Here is a 17855-nt window from a genome sequence, read left to right as displayed (position 1 = left end):
TATTTTGTTTACTAGCTTTTTCGACTCGTTTATCAGTCTATTAAGGCTACGTTCACATCTGCGTATTGGCTTCCTTTTTTTAAAAGAAGTTACAACACTATAACGGATCTGCCGCACTTTGGACACCAGCAGCGCCCGACGAATCCCATACGTCAGGTTCCACGAGGTGTCTGTTGTTTTGGCAGGTGGAATAGAGACGCATGCAAAAATGCCATAACTTCTGACAGGAAAGTGGAACGCGTCGGTGTGAACAGAGCCTAAGTCACACAGGTTAATTATTTGTATTATCCATATGTATAATTAACTACAGTATTTGCTTGTTTTTTGACAACACCTTTACTAGTAATATTGATAAAACATATTGATAAAAATTTAGCTCCCCCAATTGATTTTTATGGGAGTTACAGAGTTGGGAATACCTCTCCACGGGCATTAAAAATATGATCTACAGCTGTAATAATCACAAAAGCCAAAATCAAAAATAATATAGGACCGATCTAGAAAAATAGGCATTCATCAACAAAATGGTACAGTCTAAACTACAATTTGATCTCTATGGAGGCTAATTTGTTCCTGATTTTGCCTAAGACCCCAATAAATAAACATGCAGGCCAAGGCTTGCAAAATACTATGGAGGATAACTACAGATAGGGATAGTCGAAGTTCTTGGCTTATGTTTTTGGGTTTCCTCTTTAGTAATGGATTAGTGTAATGGATTTCCTAGAACAGAATGCTTCAGGACAGCTCATACATTGTACAAAATGAAATTGCAAAAAATGTATATGTTGTCAAAACGATGAAATATTGCTATATAACAGCATACTATACAGTATGCTAAGACAACAATTTTTTTATTTTTTTTTAAGAAATCTCTTTAAAATTCCTATTTTGGTCTGTGTTTAACTGGTAACATAGACTCCTACCAGTGCCCAAGTCTTTAACTTTCACATGCTGCCATGGGTCATATGAATAGGGATTATCCTAATGGGACTGCCTTATGCTATATAACCAGACACTGGCCATTGTGCCTACCTGTGCAGCCTACATCCCTCTTCTCATATCGACGCCACTGGGCTGTCCATTGATATTTTGATTTGACCTGGACTGTTTACTAACTTTTGATCGCTGTAACTTTTACTGTCTTATCGTGTCTGATTAACTCTTCCAGCCCTGACCAGGATTTTGTATGACCCCAATTATCGATTCTGGTGCCACACTTTGGAAATACCATCTGCAAGCCGTCAGTAGATGCTATTGGAGACTACTCTGGAAACTTGATCTGAGGATTCACTGTGAAAAGTCCATAGCAACGTGAGGCTTGTTTTAAGTTAAAAATTGCAAAATCGCTTAGAGTCACAGTGCTCCTGTCCAGAGGTCTTTGACATGTTAATACAGCTATTATATATTTAACCAATAAGCTATACTCCTACTTAGTCCCTAGTAATAACTAAAAGTCAAAGAACGCATAATTACAAAACAAGGTTCGACAGAATTATTCAGCTACAGGAACCAGATAGTCAGGATATCAACCTCAGTGACATGGGCATAATTCCATACAGAACACAAGACTGACATATGTGGGCCAGATATCACTGACAAGTGATTGCCGCAGGACCGTGATGAAAACCAGTTCCTGTTATCCTTCTGTAAATATGGAACTGACTAGATGATATGAGCATTTTCAAAGTAGTGTACACATATTTGTACAAAGCCATACAAAAACACGTTATTGTTAAGCATGTCTGTTTTTGAACGAAGAGTTCCAACAACAGGTTTCATGCCACATCACTATCCATCCGAGAAAAAAAAAAAAAGACAGGACAAATATCTGCAAGCATTGTTTTAGGTATTTGAATTCTTAGAGCATACTTAACTCCAAAGAATAACTCTTGCATATATCCAGATGGCAATTTGTGATATTGTTTTTATGCCAAATTTTTGGCAGAATGAGTCAGACCTTTATTTGGACAAGCTCTTAACAAAGTTGATTTTTCTTTATCTCTACTAAAAAAAAATGTGCCCTAGAGAATTACAGAATCCACACTGTACCCCAGAGGAACTTTCTCCAAAAGGGTCTTCTTAATCTGTTTCATCTCTACTGGTGCATACCTTACATTCCTGCACAGCCCACCGGCATCATTTTCTCTGTACACAAACAACCATCTACTGACTCTTTATTACCTTTAAGTTTTCTGTGACTCAGTATTACACGGACTTTGGAGACTCATGTTCACTAAAGTTCTTTCTAGAACTCCTATAGCAAAGAACAGTTAGATCCTATAGTTAGATTACGGTTCTAAACTCCATGATATGCTATACTTTGCTTTTCCAAGAGATTATACAGTTTTACTACACTTTTACCATATCCTTAATACTACTCCAAGTGTATGACTTTTATGTGCATTTTAACATTAGATTCTCAAATATTCAGTTTTATCTAAAGTGAGACCACTTTTTTTTAAATTGAAGCCAGGTCAGGCATCGGAAACCCCCGGCGATCAGTTGTTATCGCCAAGGGAAGATGCAGCTTGGAGTAAATTCCCCCTGTAAGGAAATGTAATACATGGGCTGAAATTCGAAGTATTACACCCTTAAAAGGCAAAGGCATGTGCACCTTTTTTTATTTTTTATTGTTCCAATGCATCTGAAATACAAATTCAGCAATATTGCAAATAGCCTTGATGAAAAATATCCGTTTTGTATATACAGCTCTTATGTAGGTCTATGTGTCTCCATAGTTACAGACTACAAATACGCCCTAGTCCTTCTGCCTGGGCAAATGGTTGCAAAAGTGCACATATTCTTTAAAGATATAAAAAGCCCTTTTGACTATATACAGATGTGAATTACATTACTGCATATTGATCATATGGCATTAGCTACTATTTACTTATTATGACCATTAAATTAATTTAATTTCATCCATTTAGCTACCCTTAGCATACATTCTTATAATTACTATGCAATCTTTTACCGCTAGTTTACTTAAGTGGAATTATAATAAAGATGATCAATCTAGTTATTTTATTTCCTCTTCCCTAGCGCTGTGTTCTCGAAAGGCCAGGGCAGCCTGACTGAGTCAATATACTTCTTCTTGGATAGTTTGTAGCAGCATTATCTGATTAAAGTAGGACTAAGAGAAAAAACAAAAGATCCTAATTAATTTACAGTCACTAAGGTCTGTAAACTATCCACAAAATATAGCCAAGGCATAAGACGAAATGTACCTGTCAACAATAGAGACAGAGAATGACTGGGAGGGAGAGGGGGACCGTGCTGTGTGACTCTTAACTCAAACATCATCCGATTCCGAGTTGATGACCTTAACAAAATTTAATAAAACTGATCTCTTTATCTATCAGGTCAATTTACTGGGCTGCTTGTGCTCTTAATATATTTATTGTCTCTTTTAATGGACATATATGCAATGTGGATTATTTCAAGCAAGAAGAACAGATGTAAGGGTTTTAAGATAGCCCCTAATGTTTATCAGACATAACCAAGCATTATAGTTTGTCACTTCCAAGTAATAGTCCCATGAATTTACAAAGTGTTAATGCTAGCAACATTAGAAAAGCTGTTTATTTATTGAATATAACTAAAAATGTTTCATTAATGTTCAAAGTTGCATGTCCCGGAGGTTGGGAGAAAAACAACGAACGGGAATGACTGCAAGAGGTGCACGGAGGCGATCCTCTGCACCGACGGATCGTCTGATTGGAATAATTCCACATAGTGATCCATTCTGTACTGCAAGTGAAATTGGACGTCACATTTCAAAGTTAGGACAGGAACCAATGTCGACACAAACCAGAAGGCGTTTGCACAAGATTGGGCTACGAGCCAGGCATCCAACTACAGGTGTTCTATGTACAACACGCCAGTACCAGTGGTACGGCCATTTCTCCAAAGTGTCCCAGAAGCTGTTTTCCAACAGGACAACGCCGGGCCGCATGTTGCTCGTGCTACTGTAAGCAGCCTGCGCGGCCTAAACGTGCTACCATGGCCTGCAGCGTGTCCGGACTTGTCTGCCATTGGGCACATCTGGGAAGTCATTGGTCGGCAATTGCAAAGGAAGCTGTTCAATCTTGATGATTTGTGTGCCCAAGTGCATTCAGCGTGGCATAACATTCCTCACACAACCATTAATAACCTCATTGCCAGCATGCCAAGGCGCATAAGTCCATGTATTTCTGTGTGTGGCACTCATACTCGATACTAAATAAATCAAGATGCTTGGAATATTTTGTTTCCATTTTTTTTTATCATTTGCCTATCATTAACAAGTCTATCGATCCTATGATCTCCACAATTCCAATACTTTTCCTTCTCAATGTTTCAATTTCAATGTTGAGGAGTGTATTTATTTAAAGGGGTCTATGTTCTAGCAAATAAATATAAAGGTATGGCATGCTATGGTGATCTCAGAACAGTTCTGTAGACCTGCGGGGAGACCATGTGTTGTGGTCTTTATAGGGACCCTAAGGTGGGCCATATTAGATAGCATTCGGCCGACAGCTATTCCTCCCGACCCCCCCCCCCCCTTTGAGTGTGCATATATTCTGAATAGGGAGAGGGGAGTACCTCTACTCTGAGAACAAAAGGATTTGGTATGTTTAAATCTAACTGCCTGATCCTCCCCCAACATCTGCCGGGAGTCATGAGGTACCCAAAGACATTAGCTGATCGGCTGATCCTGCCGAATTCGGCAGGCTCGGCTGACATTAATCTAATGTGTATGGCCACCTTAAAATGTGGCTGTATGACAGCTGTTTGAAACCGACCTTAGTTCTGACATATTTCCTAACACAGTCCTACATTTTAAATGTCTATTCTAATATCATGTGCATCACAAGAAAGGCACGGGCACCTCTGTCCAAGATACCTTAGATAGTAGAGAAAAGTCATTGGTGATATATAGCAATTGATCATTGAAAGTAGTACATAGCAATTTTATAAGTGATGCCGGTAGTACTACACCTGATGATGGAAAATTCAGTTGCATAATGTGTGGAAAGACAACAGTAATAATGATGCAGTCCCTAAAGTAGTTACTGAAAGGAAAAGATAGAGATACATTTTCTGCTGAAAAATCTGAACTTGTTGAGACATGTATCCTGTTTTATCTTCCTTTCCCATTGAAAAAAAGTATATTCGAGACAAAAGAATGTGAAAAAATTGGCTACTTGTAATAAGTCCTCTAGTCCATCATCATTGCCAACATCTAGTAAAGGAAGCAGGCATTTTGGCCTTAAAAACTGACTATTTCATCAAATTTAAACAAAGCATAAAAAAAAAGAATACAGGTTGAAACCAGAAAGGTTCAATAGCAGATTTCCTGGTAAGACAGGAAAAAAGACCAGACATGTGCTTTACATTTTCACTTACTAAGGCAGTACTGAATGGTAAGAGGATACATTAATAACACAGCATATGGTATAAGTGGATGTAAACTATAGCATTAATGGTAGTAAATATGGGTGCACATGAGCATACAACCTCCAATTTGCACAAGTCTGTAATATGGCGCCCATAGATCTATGGATCCCTACTGTATCTCTGTTTACCTCCGATTTTCTTTGTGTTTTGTTCCATTGGATGACACATTTCGGTGCTATTCTCCCCTAGAACTAATGCAATAGGGAGAATAGCTCTGTAATACGGACAACACAGCAAAGTGCCAGAGGCAAATAAATTAGCCCTCGTTTCCCAGGTACCTCCCAACTGCTTATAGATAAATATAAAACATAAGTTTTATTATAACTGAATGTAAAGCACACACATATAATATTAAAAAAACAAATGTGGACTGATCGTCCAAGTGGTAATATTGTAACATCACTTAGCAGGGTGTAAAGCAGGGGTCTCAAGCACGCGGCCCGCGGGCCGCATGCGGCCCCTGGGGCTGTCATCTGCGGCCCGCGGGACACAGAGCCGCTAGCATCGGCTCGAGACTCTGGAATTCCCTGACATCGCTGTCCACATATGAACAGCGATGTCTGGGGCTTCCCCAGAGCCGGAGTCCCGAGCAGAGCGCTGGTGTCGGCTCTGCTCCGGGACTCTGTGGAATTCCCTGACATCGCTGCCCATATATGGACAGTGTGTCAGGGTCTTGCCCAGAGCGGAGCAGAGCGCTGGTGTCGGCTCTGCTCCTGGACTCTGTGGAATTCACTGACATCGCTGTCCACATATGAACAGCGATGTCTGGGGCTTCCCCGAAGCCGGAGTCCCGAGCAGAGCGCTGGTGTCGGCTCTGCTCCGGGACTCTGTGGAATTCCCTGACATCGCTGCCCATATATGGACAGTGTGTCAGGGTCTTCCCCAGAGCGGAGTCCCGGGCAGAGCGCTATTATCGGCTCTGCTCCGGGACTCTGGGGAAGCCTCTGACATCGCTGTCCATACATCGAGCAGGAGTCCCAGTGATGTCAGGAGCACAGCTGGAGTCCCAGGAAGAGCCTACTAGCGCTCTGCCTGGGACTCCAGCTCTGGGCAAGCCCCTGACATCACTGGGGCAGCCTCTACAGAGGGCACTGGGGCAGCCTCTACAGAGGGCACTGGGGCAGCCTCTACAGAGGGCACTGGGGCAGCCTCTACAGAGGGCACTGGGGCAGCCTCTACAGAGGGCACTGTGGCAGCCTCTACAGAGGGCACTGTGGCAGCCTCTACAGAGGGCACTGTGGAAGCCTCTACAGAGGGCACTGTGGCAGCCTCTACAGAGGGCACTGTGGCAACCTCTACAGAGGGCACTGTGGCAGCCTCTACAGAGGGCACTGTGGCAGCCTCTACAGAGGGCACTGTGGCAGCCTCCACAAAGGGCACTGTGGCGTTATCTACAAGTGGGTGTGTGACAGTATCTGAAGAGGACACTGGCATTATCTAGGGGTGTGTTGCAATATCTACAGAGGGCACTGTGGCCTTATCTACAGAGGGCACTGTGGCCTTATCTACAGAGGGCACTGTGGCCTTATCTAGGGGTGTGTTGCATTATCCAGAGGGCACTGCGGCAGCATCCACAGAGGGCACTGTGGCAGCATTCACAGAGGGTACTGCGGCAGCATCCACAGAGGGCACTGCGGCACTATCTAAAAAGGGGCTGCCCAATCTTGACATGTGTGCTAACTGAGCCGCCGGACTGCATTTAGCGACACTTAAACTGGAAAGCTAGATTGTTGAAATAAGCACGTGGAGAAATATCTCAAATTTTAAACCTAGCGCTATTATTATAGTAATGTAGTGTTATTATTCTAGTAATATAGTGTTATAGTAGTTCAAATAACTAATTGATTAACAATAATTTTGTATTGTATCAAATTTGAAAGTAATGCGGCCCGTCAACTTCCCATTTTTTCTATATGCGGCCCACTTACCCGGCCGAGTTTGAGACCCCTGGTGTAAAGTATCACTGCAGAGACTAAGCAATGCAAATGAGACTCCACTGCATGTATAAGAGGAGTAAACCTACGTAAGGACATCGAGTTTCAGACCACATTGAATTTAAAATTGTATGAACAGCTGCCCCCCCCCCCCCGACATGTTTCACCACAGTAGTGGCGTCTTCAGGGGTATTGGGGCTTATGACCACATTTGTTTCTTTAATATTTTATGTGTGTGCTTTACATTCAGTTATAAAAAAAGATATGTTTTATATTTATCTATAAGCAGTTGTGAAGTACCTGGGAAACAAGGGCTAATTTATTTGCCTCTGGCAATTTGGTGTGTTGTCCTTAATTTTTTGCCCACCAGCTACCTGGGTCCATTATTTGTTTATGTGTAGCTCTGTAATACACTGCTGTACGGTGGCACAAGTATTACACAGTCCAGGGACTCCGTGTGCCTCTAAACAGCATCCATGTAATACAGCACTGTACGGTGGCACTATACAAAGGCACAAGTACTACACAGTCCAGGGACTCCGTGTGCCTCTAAACAGCATCCATGTAATACAGCACTGTATGGTGGCACTATACAAAGGCACAAGAACTACACAGTCCAGGGACTCCGTTTGCCTCTAAACAGCATCCATGTAATACAGCACTGTACCGTGGCACTATACAAAGGCACAAGTACTACACAGTACAGGGACTCTGTGTGCCTCTAAACAGCATCCATGTACTACATCACTGTACGGTGGTACTATACAAAGGCACGAGTACTACACAGTCCAGGGACTCCATGTGCCTCTAAAAAGCATCCATGTACTACATCATTGTACGGTGGCACAATACTAAGGCACAAGTACTACACAGTCCAGGGACTACATGTACCTCTAAACAGCATCCATGTACTACAGCACTGTACGGTGACACTATACAAAGGCACAAGTACTACACAGTTCAGGGACTCCGTGTGCCTCTAAACAGCATCCATGTACTACATCACTGTACGGTGACACTATACAAAGACACAAGTACTACACAGTCCAGGGACTCCGTGTGCCTCTAAACAGCATCCATGTACTACATCACTGTACGGTGGCACTATACAAAGGCACAAGTACTACACAGTCCAGGGACTCTGTGTGCCTCTAAACAGCATCCATGTACTACATCACTGTACGGTGGCACAATACTAAGGCACAAGTACTACACAGTCCAGGGACTCCATGTGCCTCTAAACAGCATCCATGTACTACATCACTGTACGGTGGCACTATACAAAGGCACAAGTACTACACAGTCCAGGGACTATGTGTGCCTCTAAACAGCATCCATGTAATACAGCACTGTACGGTGGCACAATACTAAGGCACAAGTACTACACAGTCCAGGGTCTCCGTGTGCCTCTAAACAGCATCCATGGCTCTGCTGTGTGCATGAGACACCCAACAAGTAGTGGTGCTAGTCCTGGATGAATGTTTCTATTAATACTGTTTTTGTTCTGGGTTTTTGGACCAAATCTCAATTCTACAGCTAAGCAAACATGAGACAATTCTGCCTCTTGAACTTTAGATCCCATGGCAGGATTATCTTCTTATTTGCACTCATATGAATGAGCTGATCACATGAGCTCCATCAATTCCTCCTTCCTGTGAAGCTGAAACTCTTAGTTCCAATAAAGCCCATTACTTCCATCCTAAAATATAAGGTCATCTCCCATAATTGTCCTACTAGCTCTTTCTGCTCCGCATTGTAATGCTTCTCTTTTCAGCAATAATTATCAGGGATTGTAAATATTATTTCCAGATAAATTAGGAAACACAATATTTTGGTGCAAGGTTTATACTTGTAAACTGCAGGTTCGCCAGATGGCAAAAAATAATACAAATTTTTTATTAAATAATCTAAAAATAGGGTTGGTAAACTAGCTACAATTCATAAAACTGTTATTTTGCTAATTCATCCTGTCATTCACACATCAGCAGTTGCATCACTAGCAAGCTATGTCCAATATAAGTGTCTGGAATTTATTGCTCCTCTTGTCTCCTTTCCTCAGGATTTCCCACAATTAAAAAGACCACAAGTGCAATACCCCTCCTCTTATCTGTCGTCCTTCATTAAAGCAAATGGCAGCCCACTCCATCAGTCATTCTGTCGGTCTTCAACTTCTATACAGTTTCCGTGCTCTGATAATGTTTAGTACAGCTAAAAAAAACTTAAGATAGTGAGTGAGTAAAGGCTTAGGAAGATAAGAAGTAATAATCATGTTCGATGTTGGGTGAAAATCATAATTTTTCATTTGGATTTCACTCAAACTTCTATTGGAATTAAAATAGTTTATATTATATTAAACACTATTTCAATGAACACGTGCATTATCACAGACTTAATAAGACAGAATATTATGCTACCCTCTTCACTAATTTCGGAACACTCTATCTAACCTGAGACAGACATTAATGAGACACCTTGAGTAAAACTGGATCGGGCATGTCAAAATGGCTGACAAAAGGGAGGGGTACAAGTAGATGTTTGGCATATGTGATCCTTTGTGCCCTACCTAAAGACCCAATAAAAAGTTTCACAAATAGAAACGTCAGTTATGCAGTTACATGTTTCAAACCATACTTCCTGCATCTACTGTATTTTAACTCCTTAAGTTTTGGCCTTCAGGACACAGCTGATTTTGTAAAATCTGGCATATGGGAATAACTTTGTAATGCTTTTACTCATCCAAGTTATTCTGAGGTTGGTTTTTTTTCATGCCACATTGTATTTTAGTTTTGTAGTAAATTTTGGTTGATACTTTTTGTGCTTATTTATGAAAAATCCAAACTTTAGCTAAAACTTTTCAGTACATTTTCAGTTTTTAACAATTTAATTTCTCAGCTTTAAAAAAAGACAGTTAAACCACACAAATTACTAAATAAATAACATTAACCATATCTCTTCATTATGAAGGAATTTTTTAAAATGTCCTTTTATTAAAGATGTTATAGGACTTAAAAGTTTAGCAGCAATTTTTTACAATTTCAAGAAAATTGCCAAAACATGTTTTTTAGCCACCAACTCCGTTCTGAAGTGGCTTTGAAGTGCTCTAACTTAGAATCCCCCTACAAATCACCCTGTTTTAAAAACGACACCCCTCAAAGTATTCAAAACAGCATTTAGTAAGTTTAGTAACAATTTAGGTGTTTCACACAAATTAAAGTGCGGTAAAATTTAAAAAAAAAAATTTTGTTTTGTAAATATTCAATTTTAATCAATTTATTCTGTAACACAGCAGGTGCCAACAGAGAAACAAAACTTTATATTTATAATACTGGCTGTTATTTTTAGAAATATCCCACATGCGGCCTCAGTAGTGATGGAGCGACTTGTGGATTTTGGGGTCTTCTTTTTATTGGGATGCTTTTCAGGCCCCATTTCGGGCTTGCAGAGGCCCTGGGGTGCTAAAGACCACCCCTCTTTAAAAATACCTAATTTTCAGGTCTTTTCCCCTCAAGTAATCCATTTAGTTGTGTAGTGAGCACTTAAAGTCCACAGGTGCTTTATAAAATGTATTAGAATTGGGTATTGAAAGTCAAAATTTATGTCTTTCTCGTAATAGTTTAAAATATTGAATTTGTACAAGGCGTATTTGGAGAAAAAAACACCTCAATATTTATTATGCTAAATCTTCTGACTGCTGATCAGTGATTAGTAATATGGGGGTCACTGATCAGCCACTGTGATCATTATGTGGGGACAGAAGGAAGTGGACAGGGTATAAGGAGGGGTATGGAGAGGGTAACAGGCACGATCAGGCAAACAAATAGCCAAACACTGCAAATCCTCCTACTGCCATGTGGATCTGTACAACAAACAATCGCTCTGAACATCTCACACATTAAAAAACTATCGTTTTACACAGCTTTCTTTTTTAATTTTAAGAAGTTCCCTAAGTACCTGATGCTAACTTCGCTGTCACTAACTCTAACTACACTTTTTGATGCTAACTTCCCTGACAATAAACCTAACTATGGTACTAGACGCTTCATTTTCACTAACAACTGCACTTGACCGCTAACTTCCCTTACGTTAAACCTAACTACATTACTTGACGCTAACTTTTCTGACAGTAACCCTAACTAATATATATATATGATGCTAACTACCCTGATGCGAACCCTAACTATAGCACTTGACACTAACTTGACCCAGACGCTAAAACTAATGGCAGTACTTGATGCTAACTTCCCTGATGTTAAATCTAATTAAAGTATTTAATGCTAACTTCCATGACGCTAACCCAGGGGCAACGCAGGATTTTTAAAGGGAGGTTTTCAAATGCATACATTTGAAACCAAGTTATTTATTAATTATTATAAGCTACCAGTAGTGGTCTGCACTTATTCACCAGCCTAGCCCTTTATAATACAAGCTCTAATAAAAAAGGGCTTACTCGTAGTGTAAAAACCAGAATAGAAAGTGCCACACTCAAAGCCCTTGTTGAAAGTGCCCCACACTGCCCCTCTAGATAGTGCCAGAGTGTCCCTTTTAGATAGTACCACACACTGCCCCCTGTATATAGTGCCACTGCCCCTTGTAGATAGTGCCACCTTTCCCCAGTAGATAGTGCCACACACTGCTTCTTGTAGATAATGCCACAGTGCCCCCTGTAGATATTGCCAGTACCCCCTATGGATAATGGCACAGTGCCCCATGTAAATAGTGCAACAGTGCTCCTGTAGATAGTGCCACACACTGCCCCCTGTAGATAGTGCCACACACTGCCCCCTGTAGATAGTGCCACAGTACTCCCACTGTAGATAATGCTACACAAAGTTCCCATGTAGGCAGTGTCGCACCCAATACCCATGTAGGCAGTGCCACACACAGTGCCCATGTAGGTCGTGCCACACACAGTGCTCATGTAGGTAGTGCCACAATGCCCATGTAGGCAGTGCCACAGTGCCCATGTAGGTAGTGCCGCACACTTAAACAAGCACTCACCTGCCCCCTTCCCACAACGTTCTCTCCTCCAGCAATACAAGTCTGGTCTTATCTGACTACCTGCTTCACAAAAAAAGTTCCGAATGGTTGGATGGAAAGGGAAATGATGGTTCACTTGCCTCACCAGCGCTGTGAATTGTATCTGCATCCTAGTGGCGCTGATACAATTCAATCCCATAGTATGTAAGGCCCTGGTCACAGGGGGACAACTGGAAACCTCCCCTGTATGCACCACTGTAAACATAACTGTAGCGTCCATGGCCACGGGCCGTCGGGTTTACTCACCTCCCGACGCCCGCAGCCATGGATCCGTTCCGGTCTGCTGTGTCCCGTAGGGTGCTCGTGTCCGGCCTTAAAGGGCCAGCGTGCGCACAAGAGGAAATCATCATCATCAACTGCCATGATTTCCTGGTCTATAAGAAGGCCCCAGCCCTTCTGATCCTTGCCTGAGTGTTGTTAGTTAACAGGTCTGTCTTGCAAATTGTCCCTTAGTGTTGGCCATTCCAGTTTTTACCCGTGCCGTGTTACCTGTTCCTGTATCTCGTGCTGTTCTTGTTCCAGTGCCTACTAGTGTCGCAGTCGTGTCACGTCCTGTGTCATCTGCCACGTCCAGAGGAATTCGCCACGTCTGGCGCAACCTGCGGCACCTGTGTCATCCGCCACGTTTGGCGTTACTTGCTACACCCATCTCCGTCAGTGCCAGAGCTGTGGCCACTGTCTGGACTATCCAGGTACCCTTGTGTGGGACATTGTATTGCTGGGGTTCCCTGTTGTTTGGCAAGCTGCCTCCCCACTACGGCGGTACGGCCTAGTGGGTTCACAAACCCTCAACGTGACACTAACTACAGCAGTTGATAATAACTGCCCTGACGCTAAACCTAGCTAATATATACAGTATGATGCTAACTTCCTGGATGTTAAGCCTTCCTACAGCACTTGATGCTAACAATCCTGATGTTAAACCTAACTACAGAACTTGACTCTCACTTTTCTGATGCTAAACCTAACTATGATATTTTAAACTAACTTCCCTGATGCTAAGCCTAATGCTAACTTCCTTGAAACTAAAATTTGATCCCTGTGGGGTGACACAAGGATTTTGATGGGGTGTACTGAGGGGCATGGAGGGGGAAACAGGCACACTCAGGCAAAAAACAGCCTAACAATACAAAAACACAGACTGCCACATGGATCTCTGCAACAAGCAACTGCTCTGAACAACTCACACAATGTCACAGAAACGTTCAGAGCGGGTCCTTATGGGAAATTTGACGTCTGACGTCACAGAGAGCTGGTTAGGTATAAGTGACTGACCAATCGCAAATGCAATGAGTAGTGATAGGCTGCTGTCTAGGCCAGCAACTATCACTGTTTTGTCACCATGTCATTTGACATGGAAACAAGTTAACACGTACTAACACCGTACTATTCTTGCGTTTCGTGTCAACTAATTTACCGCCGCAATGGAATAGTACATGAAATAGGGTAAGCCTTTGCATTACAGAACTGCCTGCCCAACATTATACTACTCTGCCATTTTATTATACTGTTTCCAGCAATGTTGATCCAGCACTCAATACAGGGGACATCAGGGCTTAAGGGAGAATAATTAATGTACAAACGATTAGCGAGTATGAAAAAAATGGAATGGAAAATAAAGTCAATGTACTGCCAAAACCATGGGATTAGAGAGCTTTATAATGTAAGTTTGGTACAGCATAGCTGGGAAGAAGATGGTGGAACGTGTGCCCCGAGTGCTGGATGTCAGAAAGACACTTTGACTTACCCAGGGTATTAAGGTTCAGTGGTAGGGTAGCGAACTGAATCTTTGCCCCGGATGAAGGAAAGTCTAGTTGTAGCTCTGTTACAATTTTATTTGCTAAAGAAAATTCTTCACACAAAAGTAAACAGATGAAACATTTCATCCCGATTTCATATAACAGATAAGGACAATATCATAGCTACTTACCCAAACAGTGGAAAGATGCCTCCTCACGACAAAAGAGAGAGCAGCCATCACCATTTATCTTATTCATATCATCACATTCTTCACCTTGGTCTCTGGAAGAAGAAAAGGAGAGATGATATAAAGTAATGTTGCTAAACTACGTCTGTGAACTGAAATTATGTAGTAGTAAGTACGCCCTGGTTGTTGAGGCTGTGAAACAGGTATTTCGAAGAAATGAAACTGACCTATGTTCATGTATGTCTGTATGTATGTGCAAGATAGATAGATGGATGGATGGATGGATGGATGGAAGGATGGATGGATGGATGGATGGATAGATAGATAGATAGATAGATAGATAGATAGATAGATATGCGATAGATAGATAGATAGATAGATAGATAGATAGATAGATAGATAGATAGATAGCAAAATATAAAGGTAAGAAAAATAAGCAGCACTACAATACACATTTTTGGCTAAAATTTTAATTGAATTGATCCCTACTTTTGGCTAAAAAATATTTATACAAAAACAACATGAAAACGTAACTGTATAAATAAGGACTAAGAAGCATCGAAAGTTTGACCATCTCTCAGCGGGCCTCATGTATGAAAACTAGAAAACTAGTGCAAACAAGAACTGGAGGTGTGGCCTATTGCAACCTATCAGAATTTAGCCTTTTATGTTTCCAAAGCAGGTTTGACTGTGAAAGCAATGATAGGATTGGCTACTATGGGCAACCTCTCCAGTTCTTGTTCGTACAAGTTTTCATAGATAAGACCTGTCGTCTTTTCATAATTACAACTGTCATTATGCCATCTTGAATATCTTATTATACTCTGCTTAATATTATACATTTACACATACCCCTGTTTTACCTCTTGCTATCATTACTTTATACGTCTTTCTAACTCATATAGAATGGAGCTGAAGTTTCCACGTTTGGAACATTGGTGCTGTGACTGTGTTTAGGACGACTACCATGGCAAATGATGTTGCGCCGCAGCCAATATAATCCTTTTATGGAAGTTATTATAGATACAATAAATAAAAACCTGTACTATAGTTGGGACAGCCAACGTAATCTATATAGAGATCTTATGAGAGTAGTGCCATTTAACGAAAATAGAGGATGCAGTTTACAACCAACCAAGCACAGCAGAGAAACTGGATGAACATAGTCTATCATCATCTGTGCTCATCAATACCAACCATTCTGTACATTGTGTTTTGCTGAGACATCGATTCCAGACTGCATAGTATTATTTTATTTTTCTTTTGCATGGTCCATTATTATATTTATATGCAGTGATTTGATCCTGCATCATTTGTTCAGTAAAGTAAAAACATCTACCTCCACCAGCAATCCATTTCCTTGTAACATTCATTTTTCATACTTCACAGATTCTCCGGGGTCTGAATGTTCCTGACTTCAATGACATTCTTTCTGTAAATCATTACTTTATAGTGCAATATAATACTTCTCTTCCTTCAGGGTTTACCATTTTAATGAAAAGTCTTGGAGGTTCAAAAAGAAGCTGTTCATGCTCAGTGCAATAGATAAGAAGTGTCCACATAGCCAATCTAGCTGTTTACAATGCACTGAAATCCTTCATTTAAAGGGATTGTCCATTAGGACAATCCCAATCTATATGTCTTATTAGGGCATAATAGATGTCATAGAAAGTGATCCCCTGTTTGGGATCACCCTATATTAGCCAATCATCCATTCTTCTGAAAGACTGCCATGTAATATCCCATTTCTCCTATGGTGGCTCCCACACTTGTGCTGACGGTTTGGCAATCAACTATTTTGCCCTGGGGGTTTTACCTGCGAGATACAGTACATGACGATCAGCTAATTGCCAGCGGATCCTCAATTAGAGAAAGTATTGTCCAAATAACTTTGGTAGGGATTCCAGACACAAACTTTTTTCTATAATAAGTGTAAAACCTAAAAGGACCTAGAAGTGTAACTTTACAACAGTATCCATCCTTTATTGCAAACGACCTGTGACTACTGATGGATTAGGATTATCGTCAGTTAAGCAGGTTCGGAAAAAGAATATCCCTGTCCAAAGTGGACCTTAATCCATGGACTATCAGACAAGATAAATGGCTACCTCTGAAACATGTCCCATCCTTTAAGGGCCTCTTACTTTTGGATTATTCCATCCCCGCAGTATCCATTGCCATGATGGTAAACCAGTTCTGGGGACGGCTCGCTCTCTCCACTGGCAGTGACAGTCACAATCTGGTATTTGTAGACGCATTCACGTTTCAGATCTCTACAAAATAGAAATATTATATAATGTAACATGCCTAATTAACCAGATTCATTAGAATAGCCCAAGCATCATAATATAAAAAAACAACATACTCAAATATATGTAGCGTAACTATATGCAGTCTATTCTATAACTTTTATAATTCACGTTACAGGTACGGACCATTTGTTTGACTATTAATTTAATTATATACATAATCTTTATAATTCGAATATCCAGCAAAATACTAAAAAAATATCCTGGAAAGACAGCAGCCATATTACATGTCCAAATTTTCAGTCTTGGAAGGTACTGATTCTCCCTGTGGAGGAAGGGCAATGCTCGCTGGGAAAAAAGGGGGAGAGCTATTTTGCAAATATTTGTTGGCACCCCATCTATCAAATGGGTTCAGCCATTACAGCCAACAGCTGCATAAAATATAGCAAACAGCTGCACGGCCATGAATCTCCTTAGTAGTGGAATGGATTGTCAAAGGATGCCTCCATTTTAATGGTCCTATTTATCATGTACTATAAAGACGAAACATCTAGAAGCAACAACTCTGCAATTGCAAGGTGGTCGGCAACATAAGGTGACAGAATAAGACCACCCGGTACTGTAGAACATATGATGTAAAAATGGCCCTTCAATATAACAATCACTATAGCATTCCAAATGAAAAAACATCAGCACAAGATATGTTTGTAGGCTTAACATGAAGCCCCGATGCAAAATCTACAAAACCTACCATATGCCATTTATAATACTAGTGTCTTCTTGTGTGGCAGAGGTTTTTTTTGGCCCTCTCAGGCACCAGGATCCGGGTGCGACTGTGACATCTGCACCCCCTATATATACGCCCCTGTTTGTGGAAGCATCCTGGATTAGTTTTCATTGGCTGAGCATCCACACTTAAGCATATGGTCACCAGGTGCAATGTCAAGATTCTTTTGGAGTGGTCTAAAGGATACCCCCATTGGACCCTTAATCAGTAAACAGTTTTATGGATTGATGTATCATGCTTCATCAACTGGCACTCAAGAATCTGAGTTTAATGGGTGGCAGGAGAATGTTTTCTACCAGAAGAAATGGTGTTAACAGTACATTTTGGTGGAGGAGGAATAATAGTCTGGGCTGTCATTCATGGTTTTAGATGCATGCAGTAACAATCCAATTGTCTGGCAACAACTTGGAGAAGACAACATCCTGTTTCAGCATGGCAATGAACTTGTGAACAAAGTACGGTCTATAAAATTGCTTTGCCAT

At 41.0% G+C, this 17855-nt stretch overlaps 1 protein-coding gene across 1 annotated transcript in view; it reads right to left on the bottom strand.

Moving 5' to 3' along the window:
* Positions 1-17855, bottom strand: part of PAPPA (pappalysin 1) — a 302275-nt gene that overhangs the window by 118839 nt on the left and 165581 nt on the right. The window contains exons 8-9 of the mRNA XM_075835544.1: positions 16482-16610; positions 14341-14432 (exon numbers count right to left, since the gene is read on the bottom strand). Of these exons, the coding sequence (XP_075691659.1) occupies positions 14341-14432; positions 16482-16610 (221 nt within the window). The remainder of the gene's footprint in view (positions 1-14340; positions 14433-16481; positions 16611-17855) is intronic.

The sequence above is a fragment of the Rhinoderma darwinii genome, chromosome 8, assembly GCF_050947455.1.
Source record: "Rhinoderma darwinii isolate aRhiDar2 chromosome 8, aRhiDar2.hap1, whole genome shotgun sequence".
NCBI lineage: Eukaryota > Metazoa > Chordata > Amphibia > Anura > Rhinodermatidae > Rhinoderma > Rhinoderma darwinii.
The sequence above is the reverse complement of the archived record's forward strand: the minus strand, read 5'-3'. Positions and strand labels throughout refer to the sequence as shown.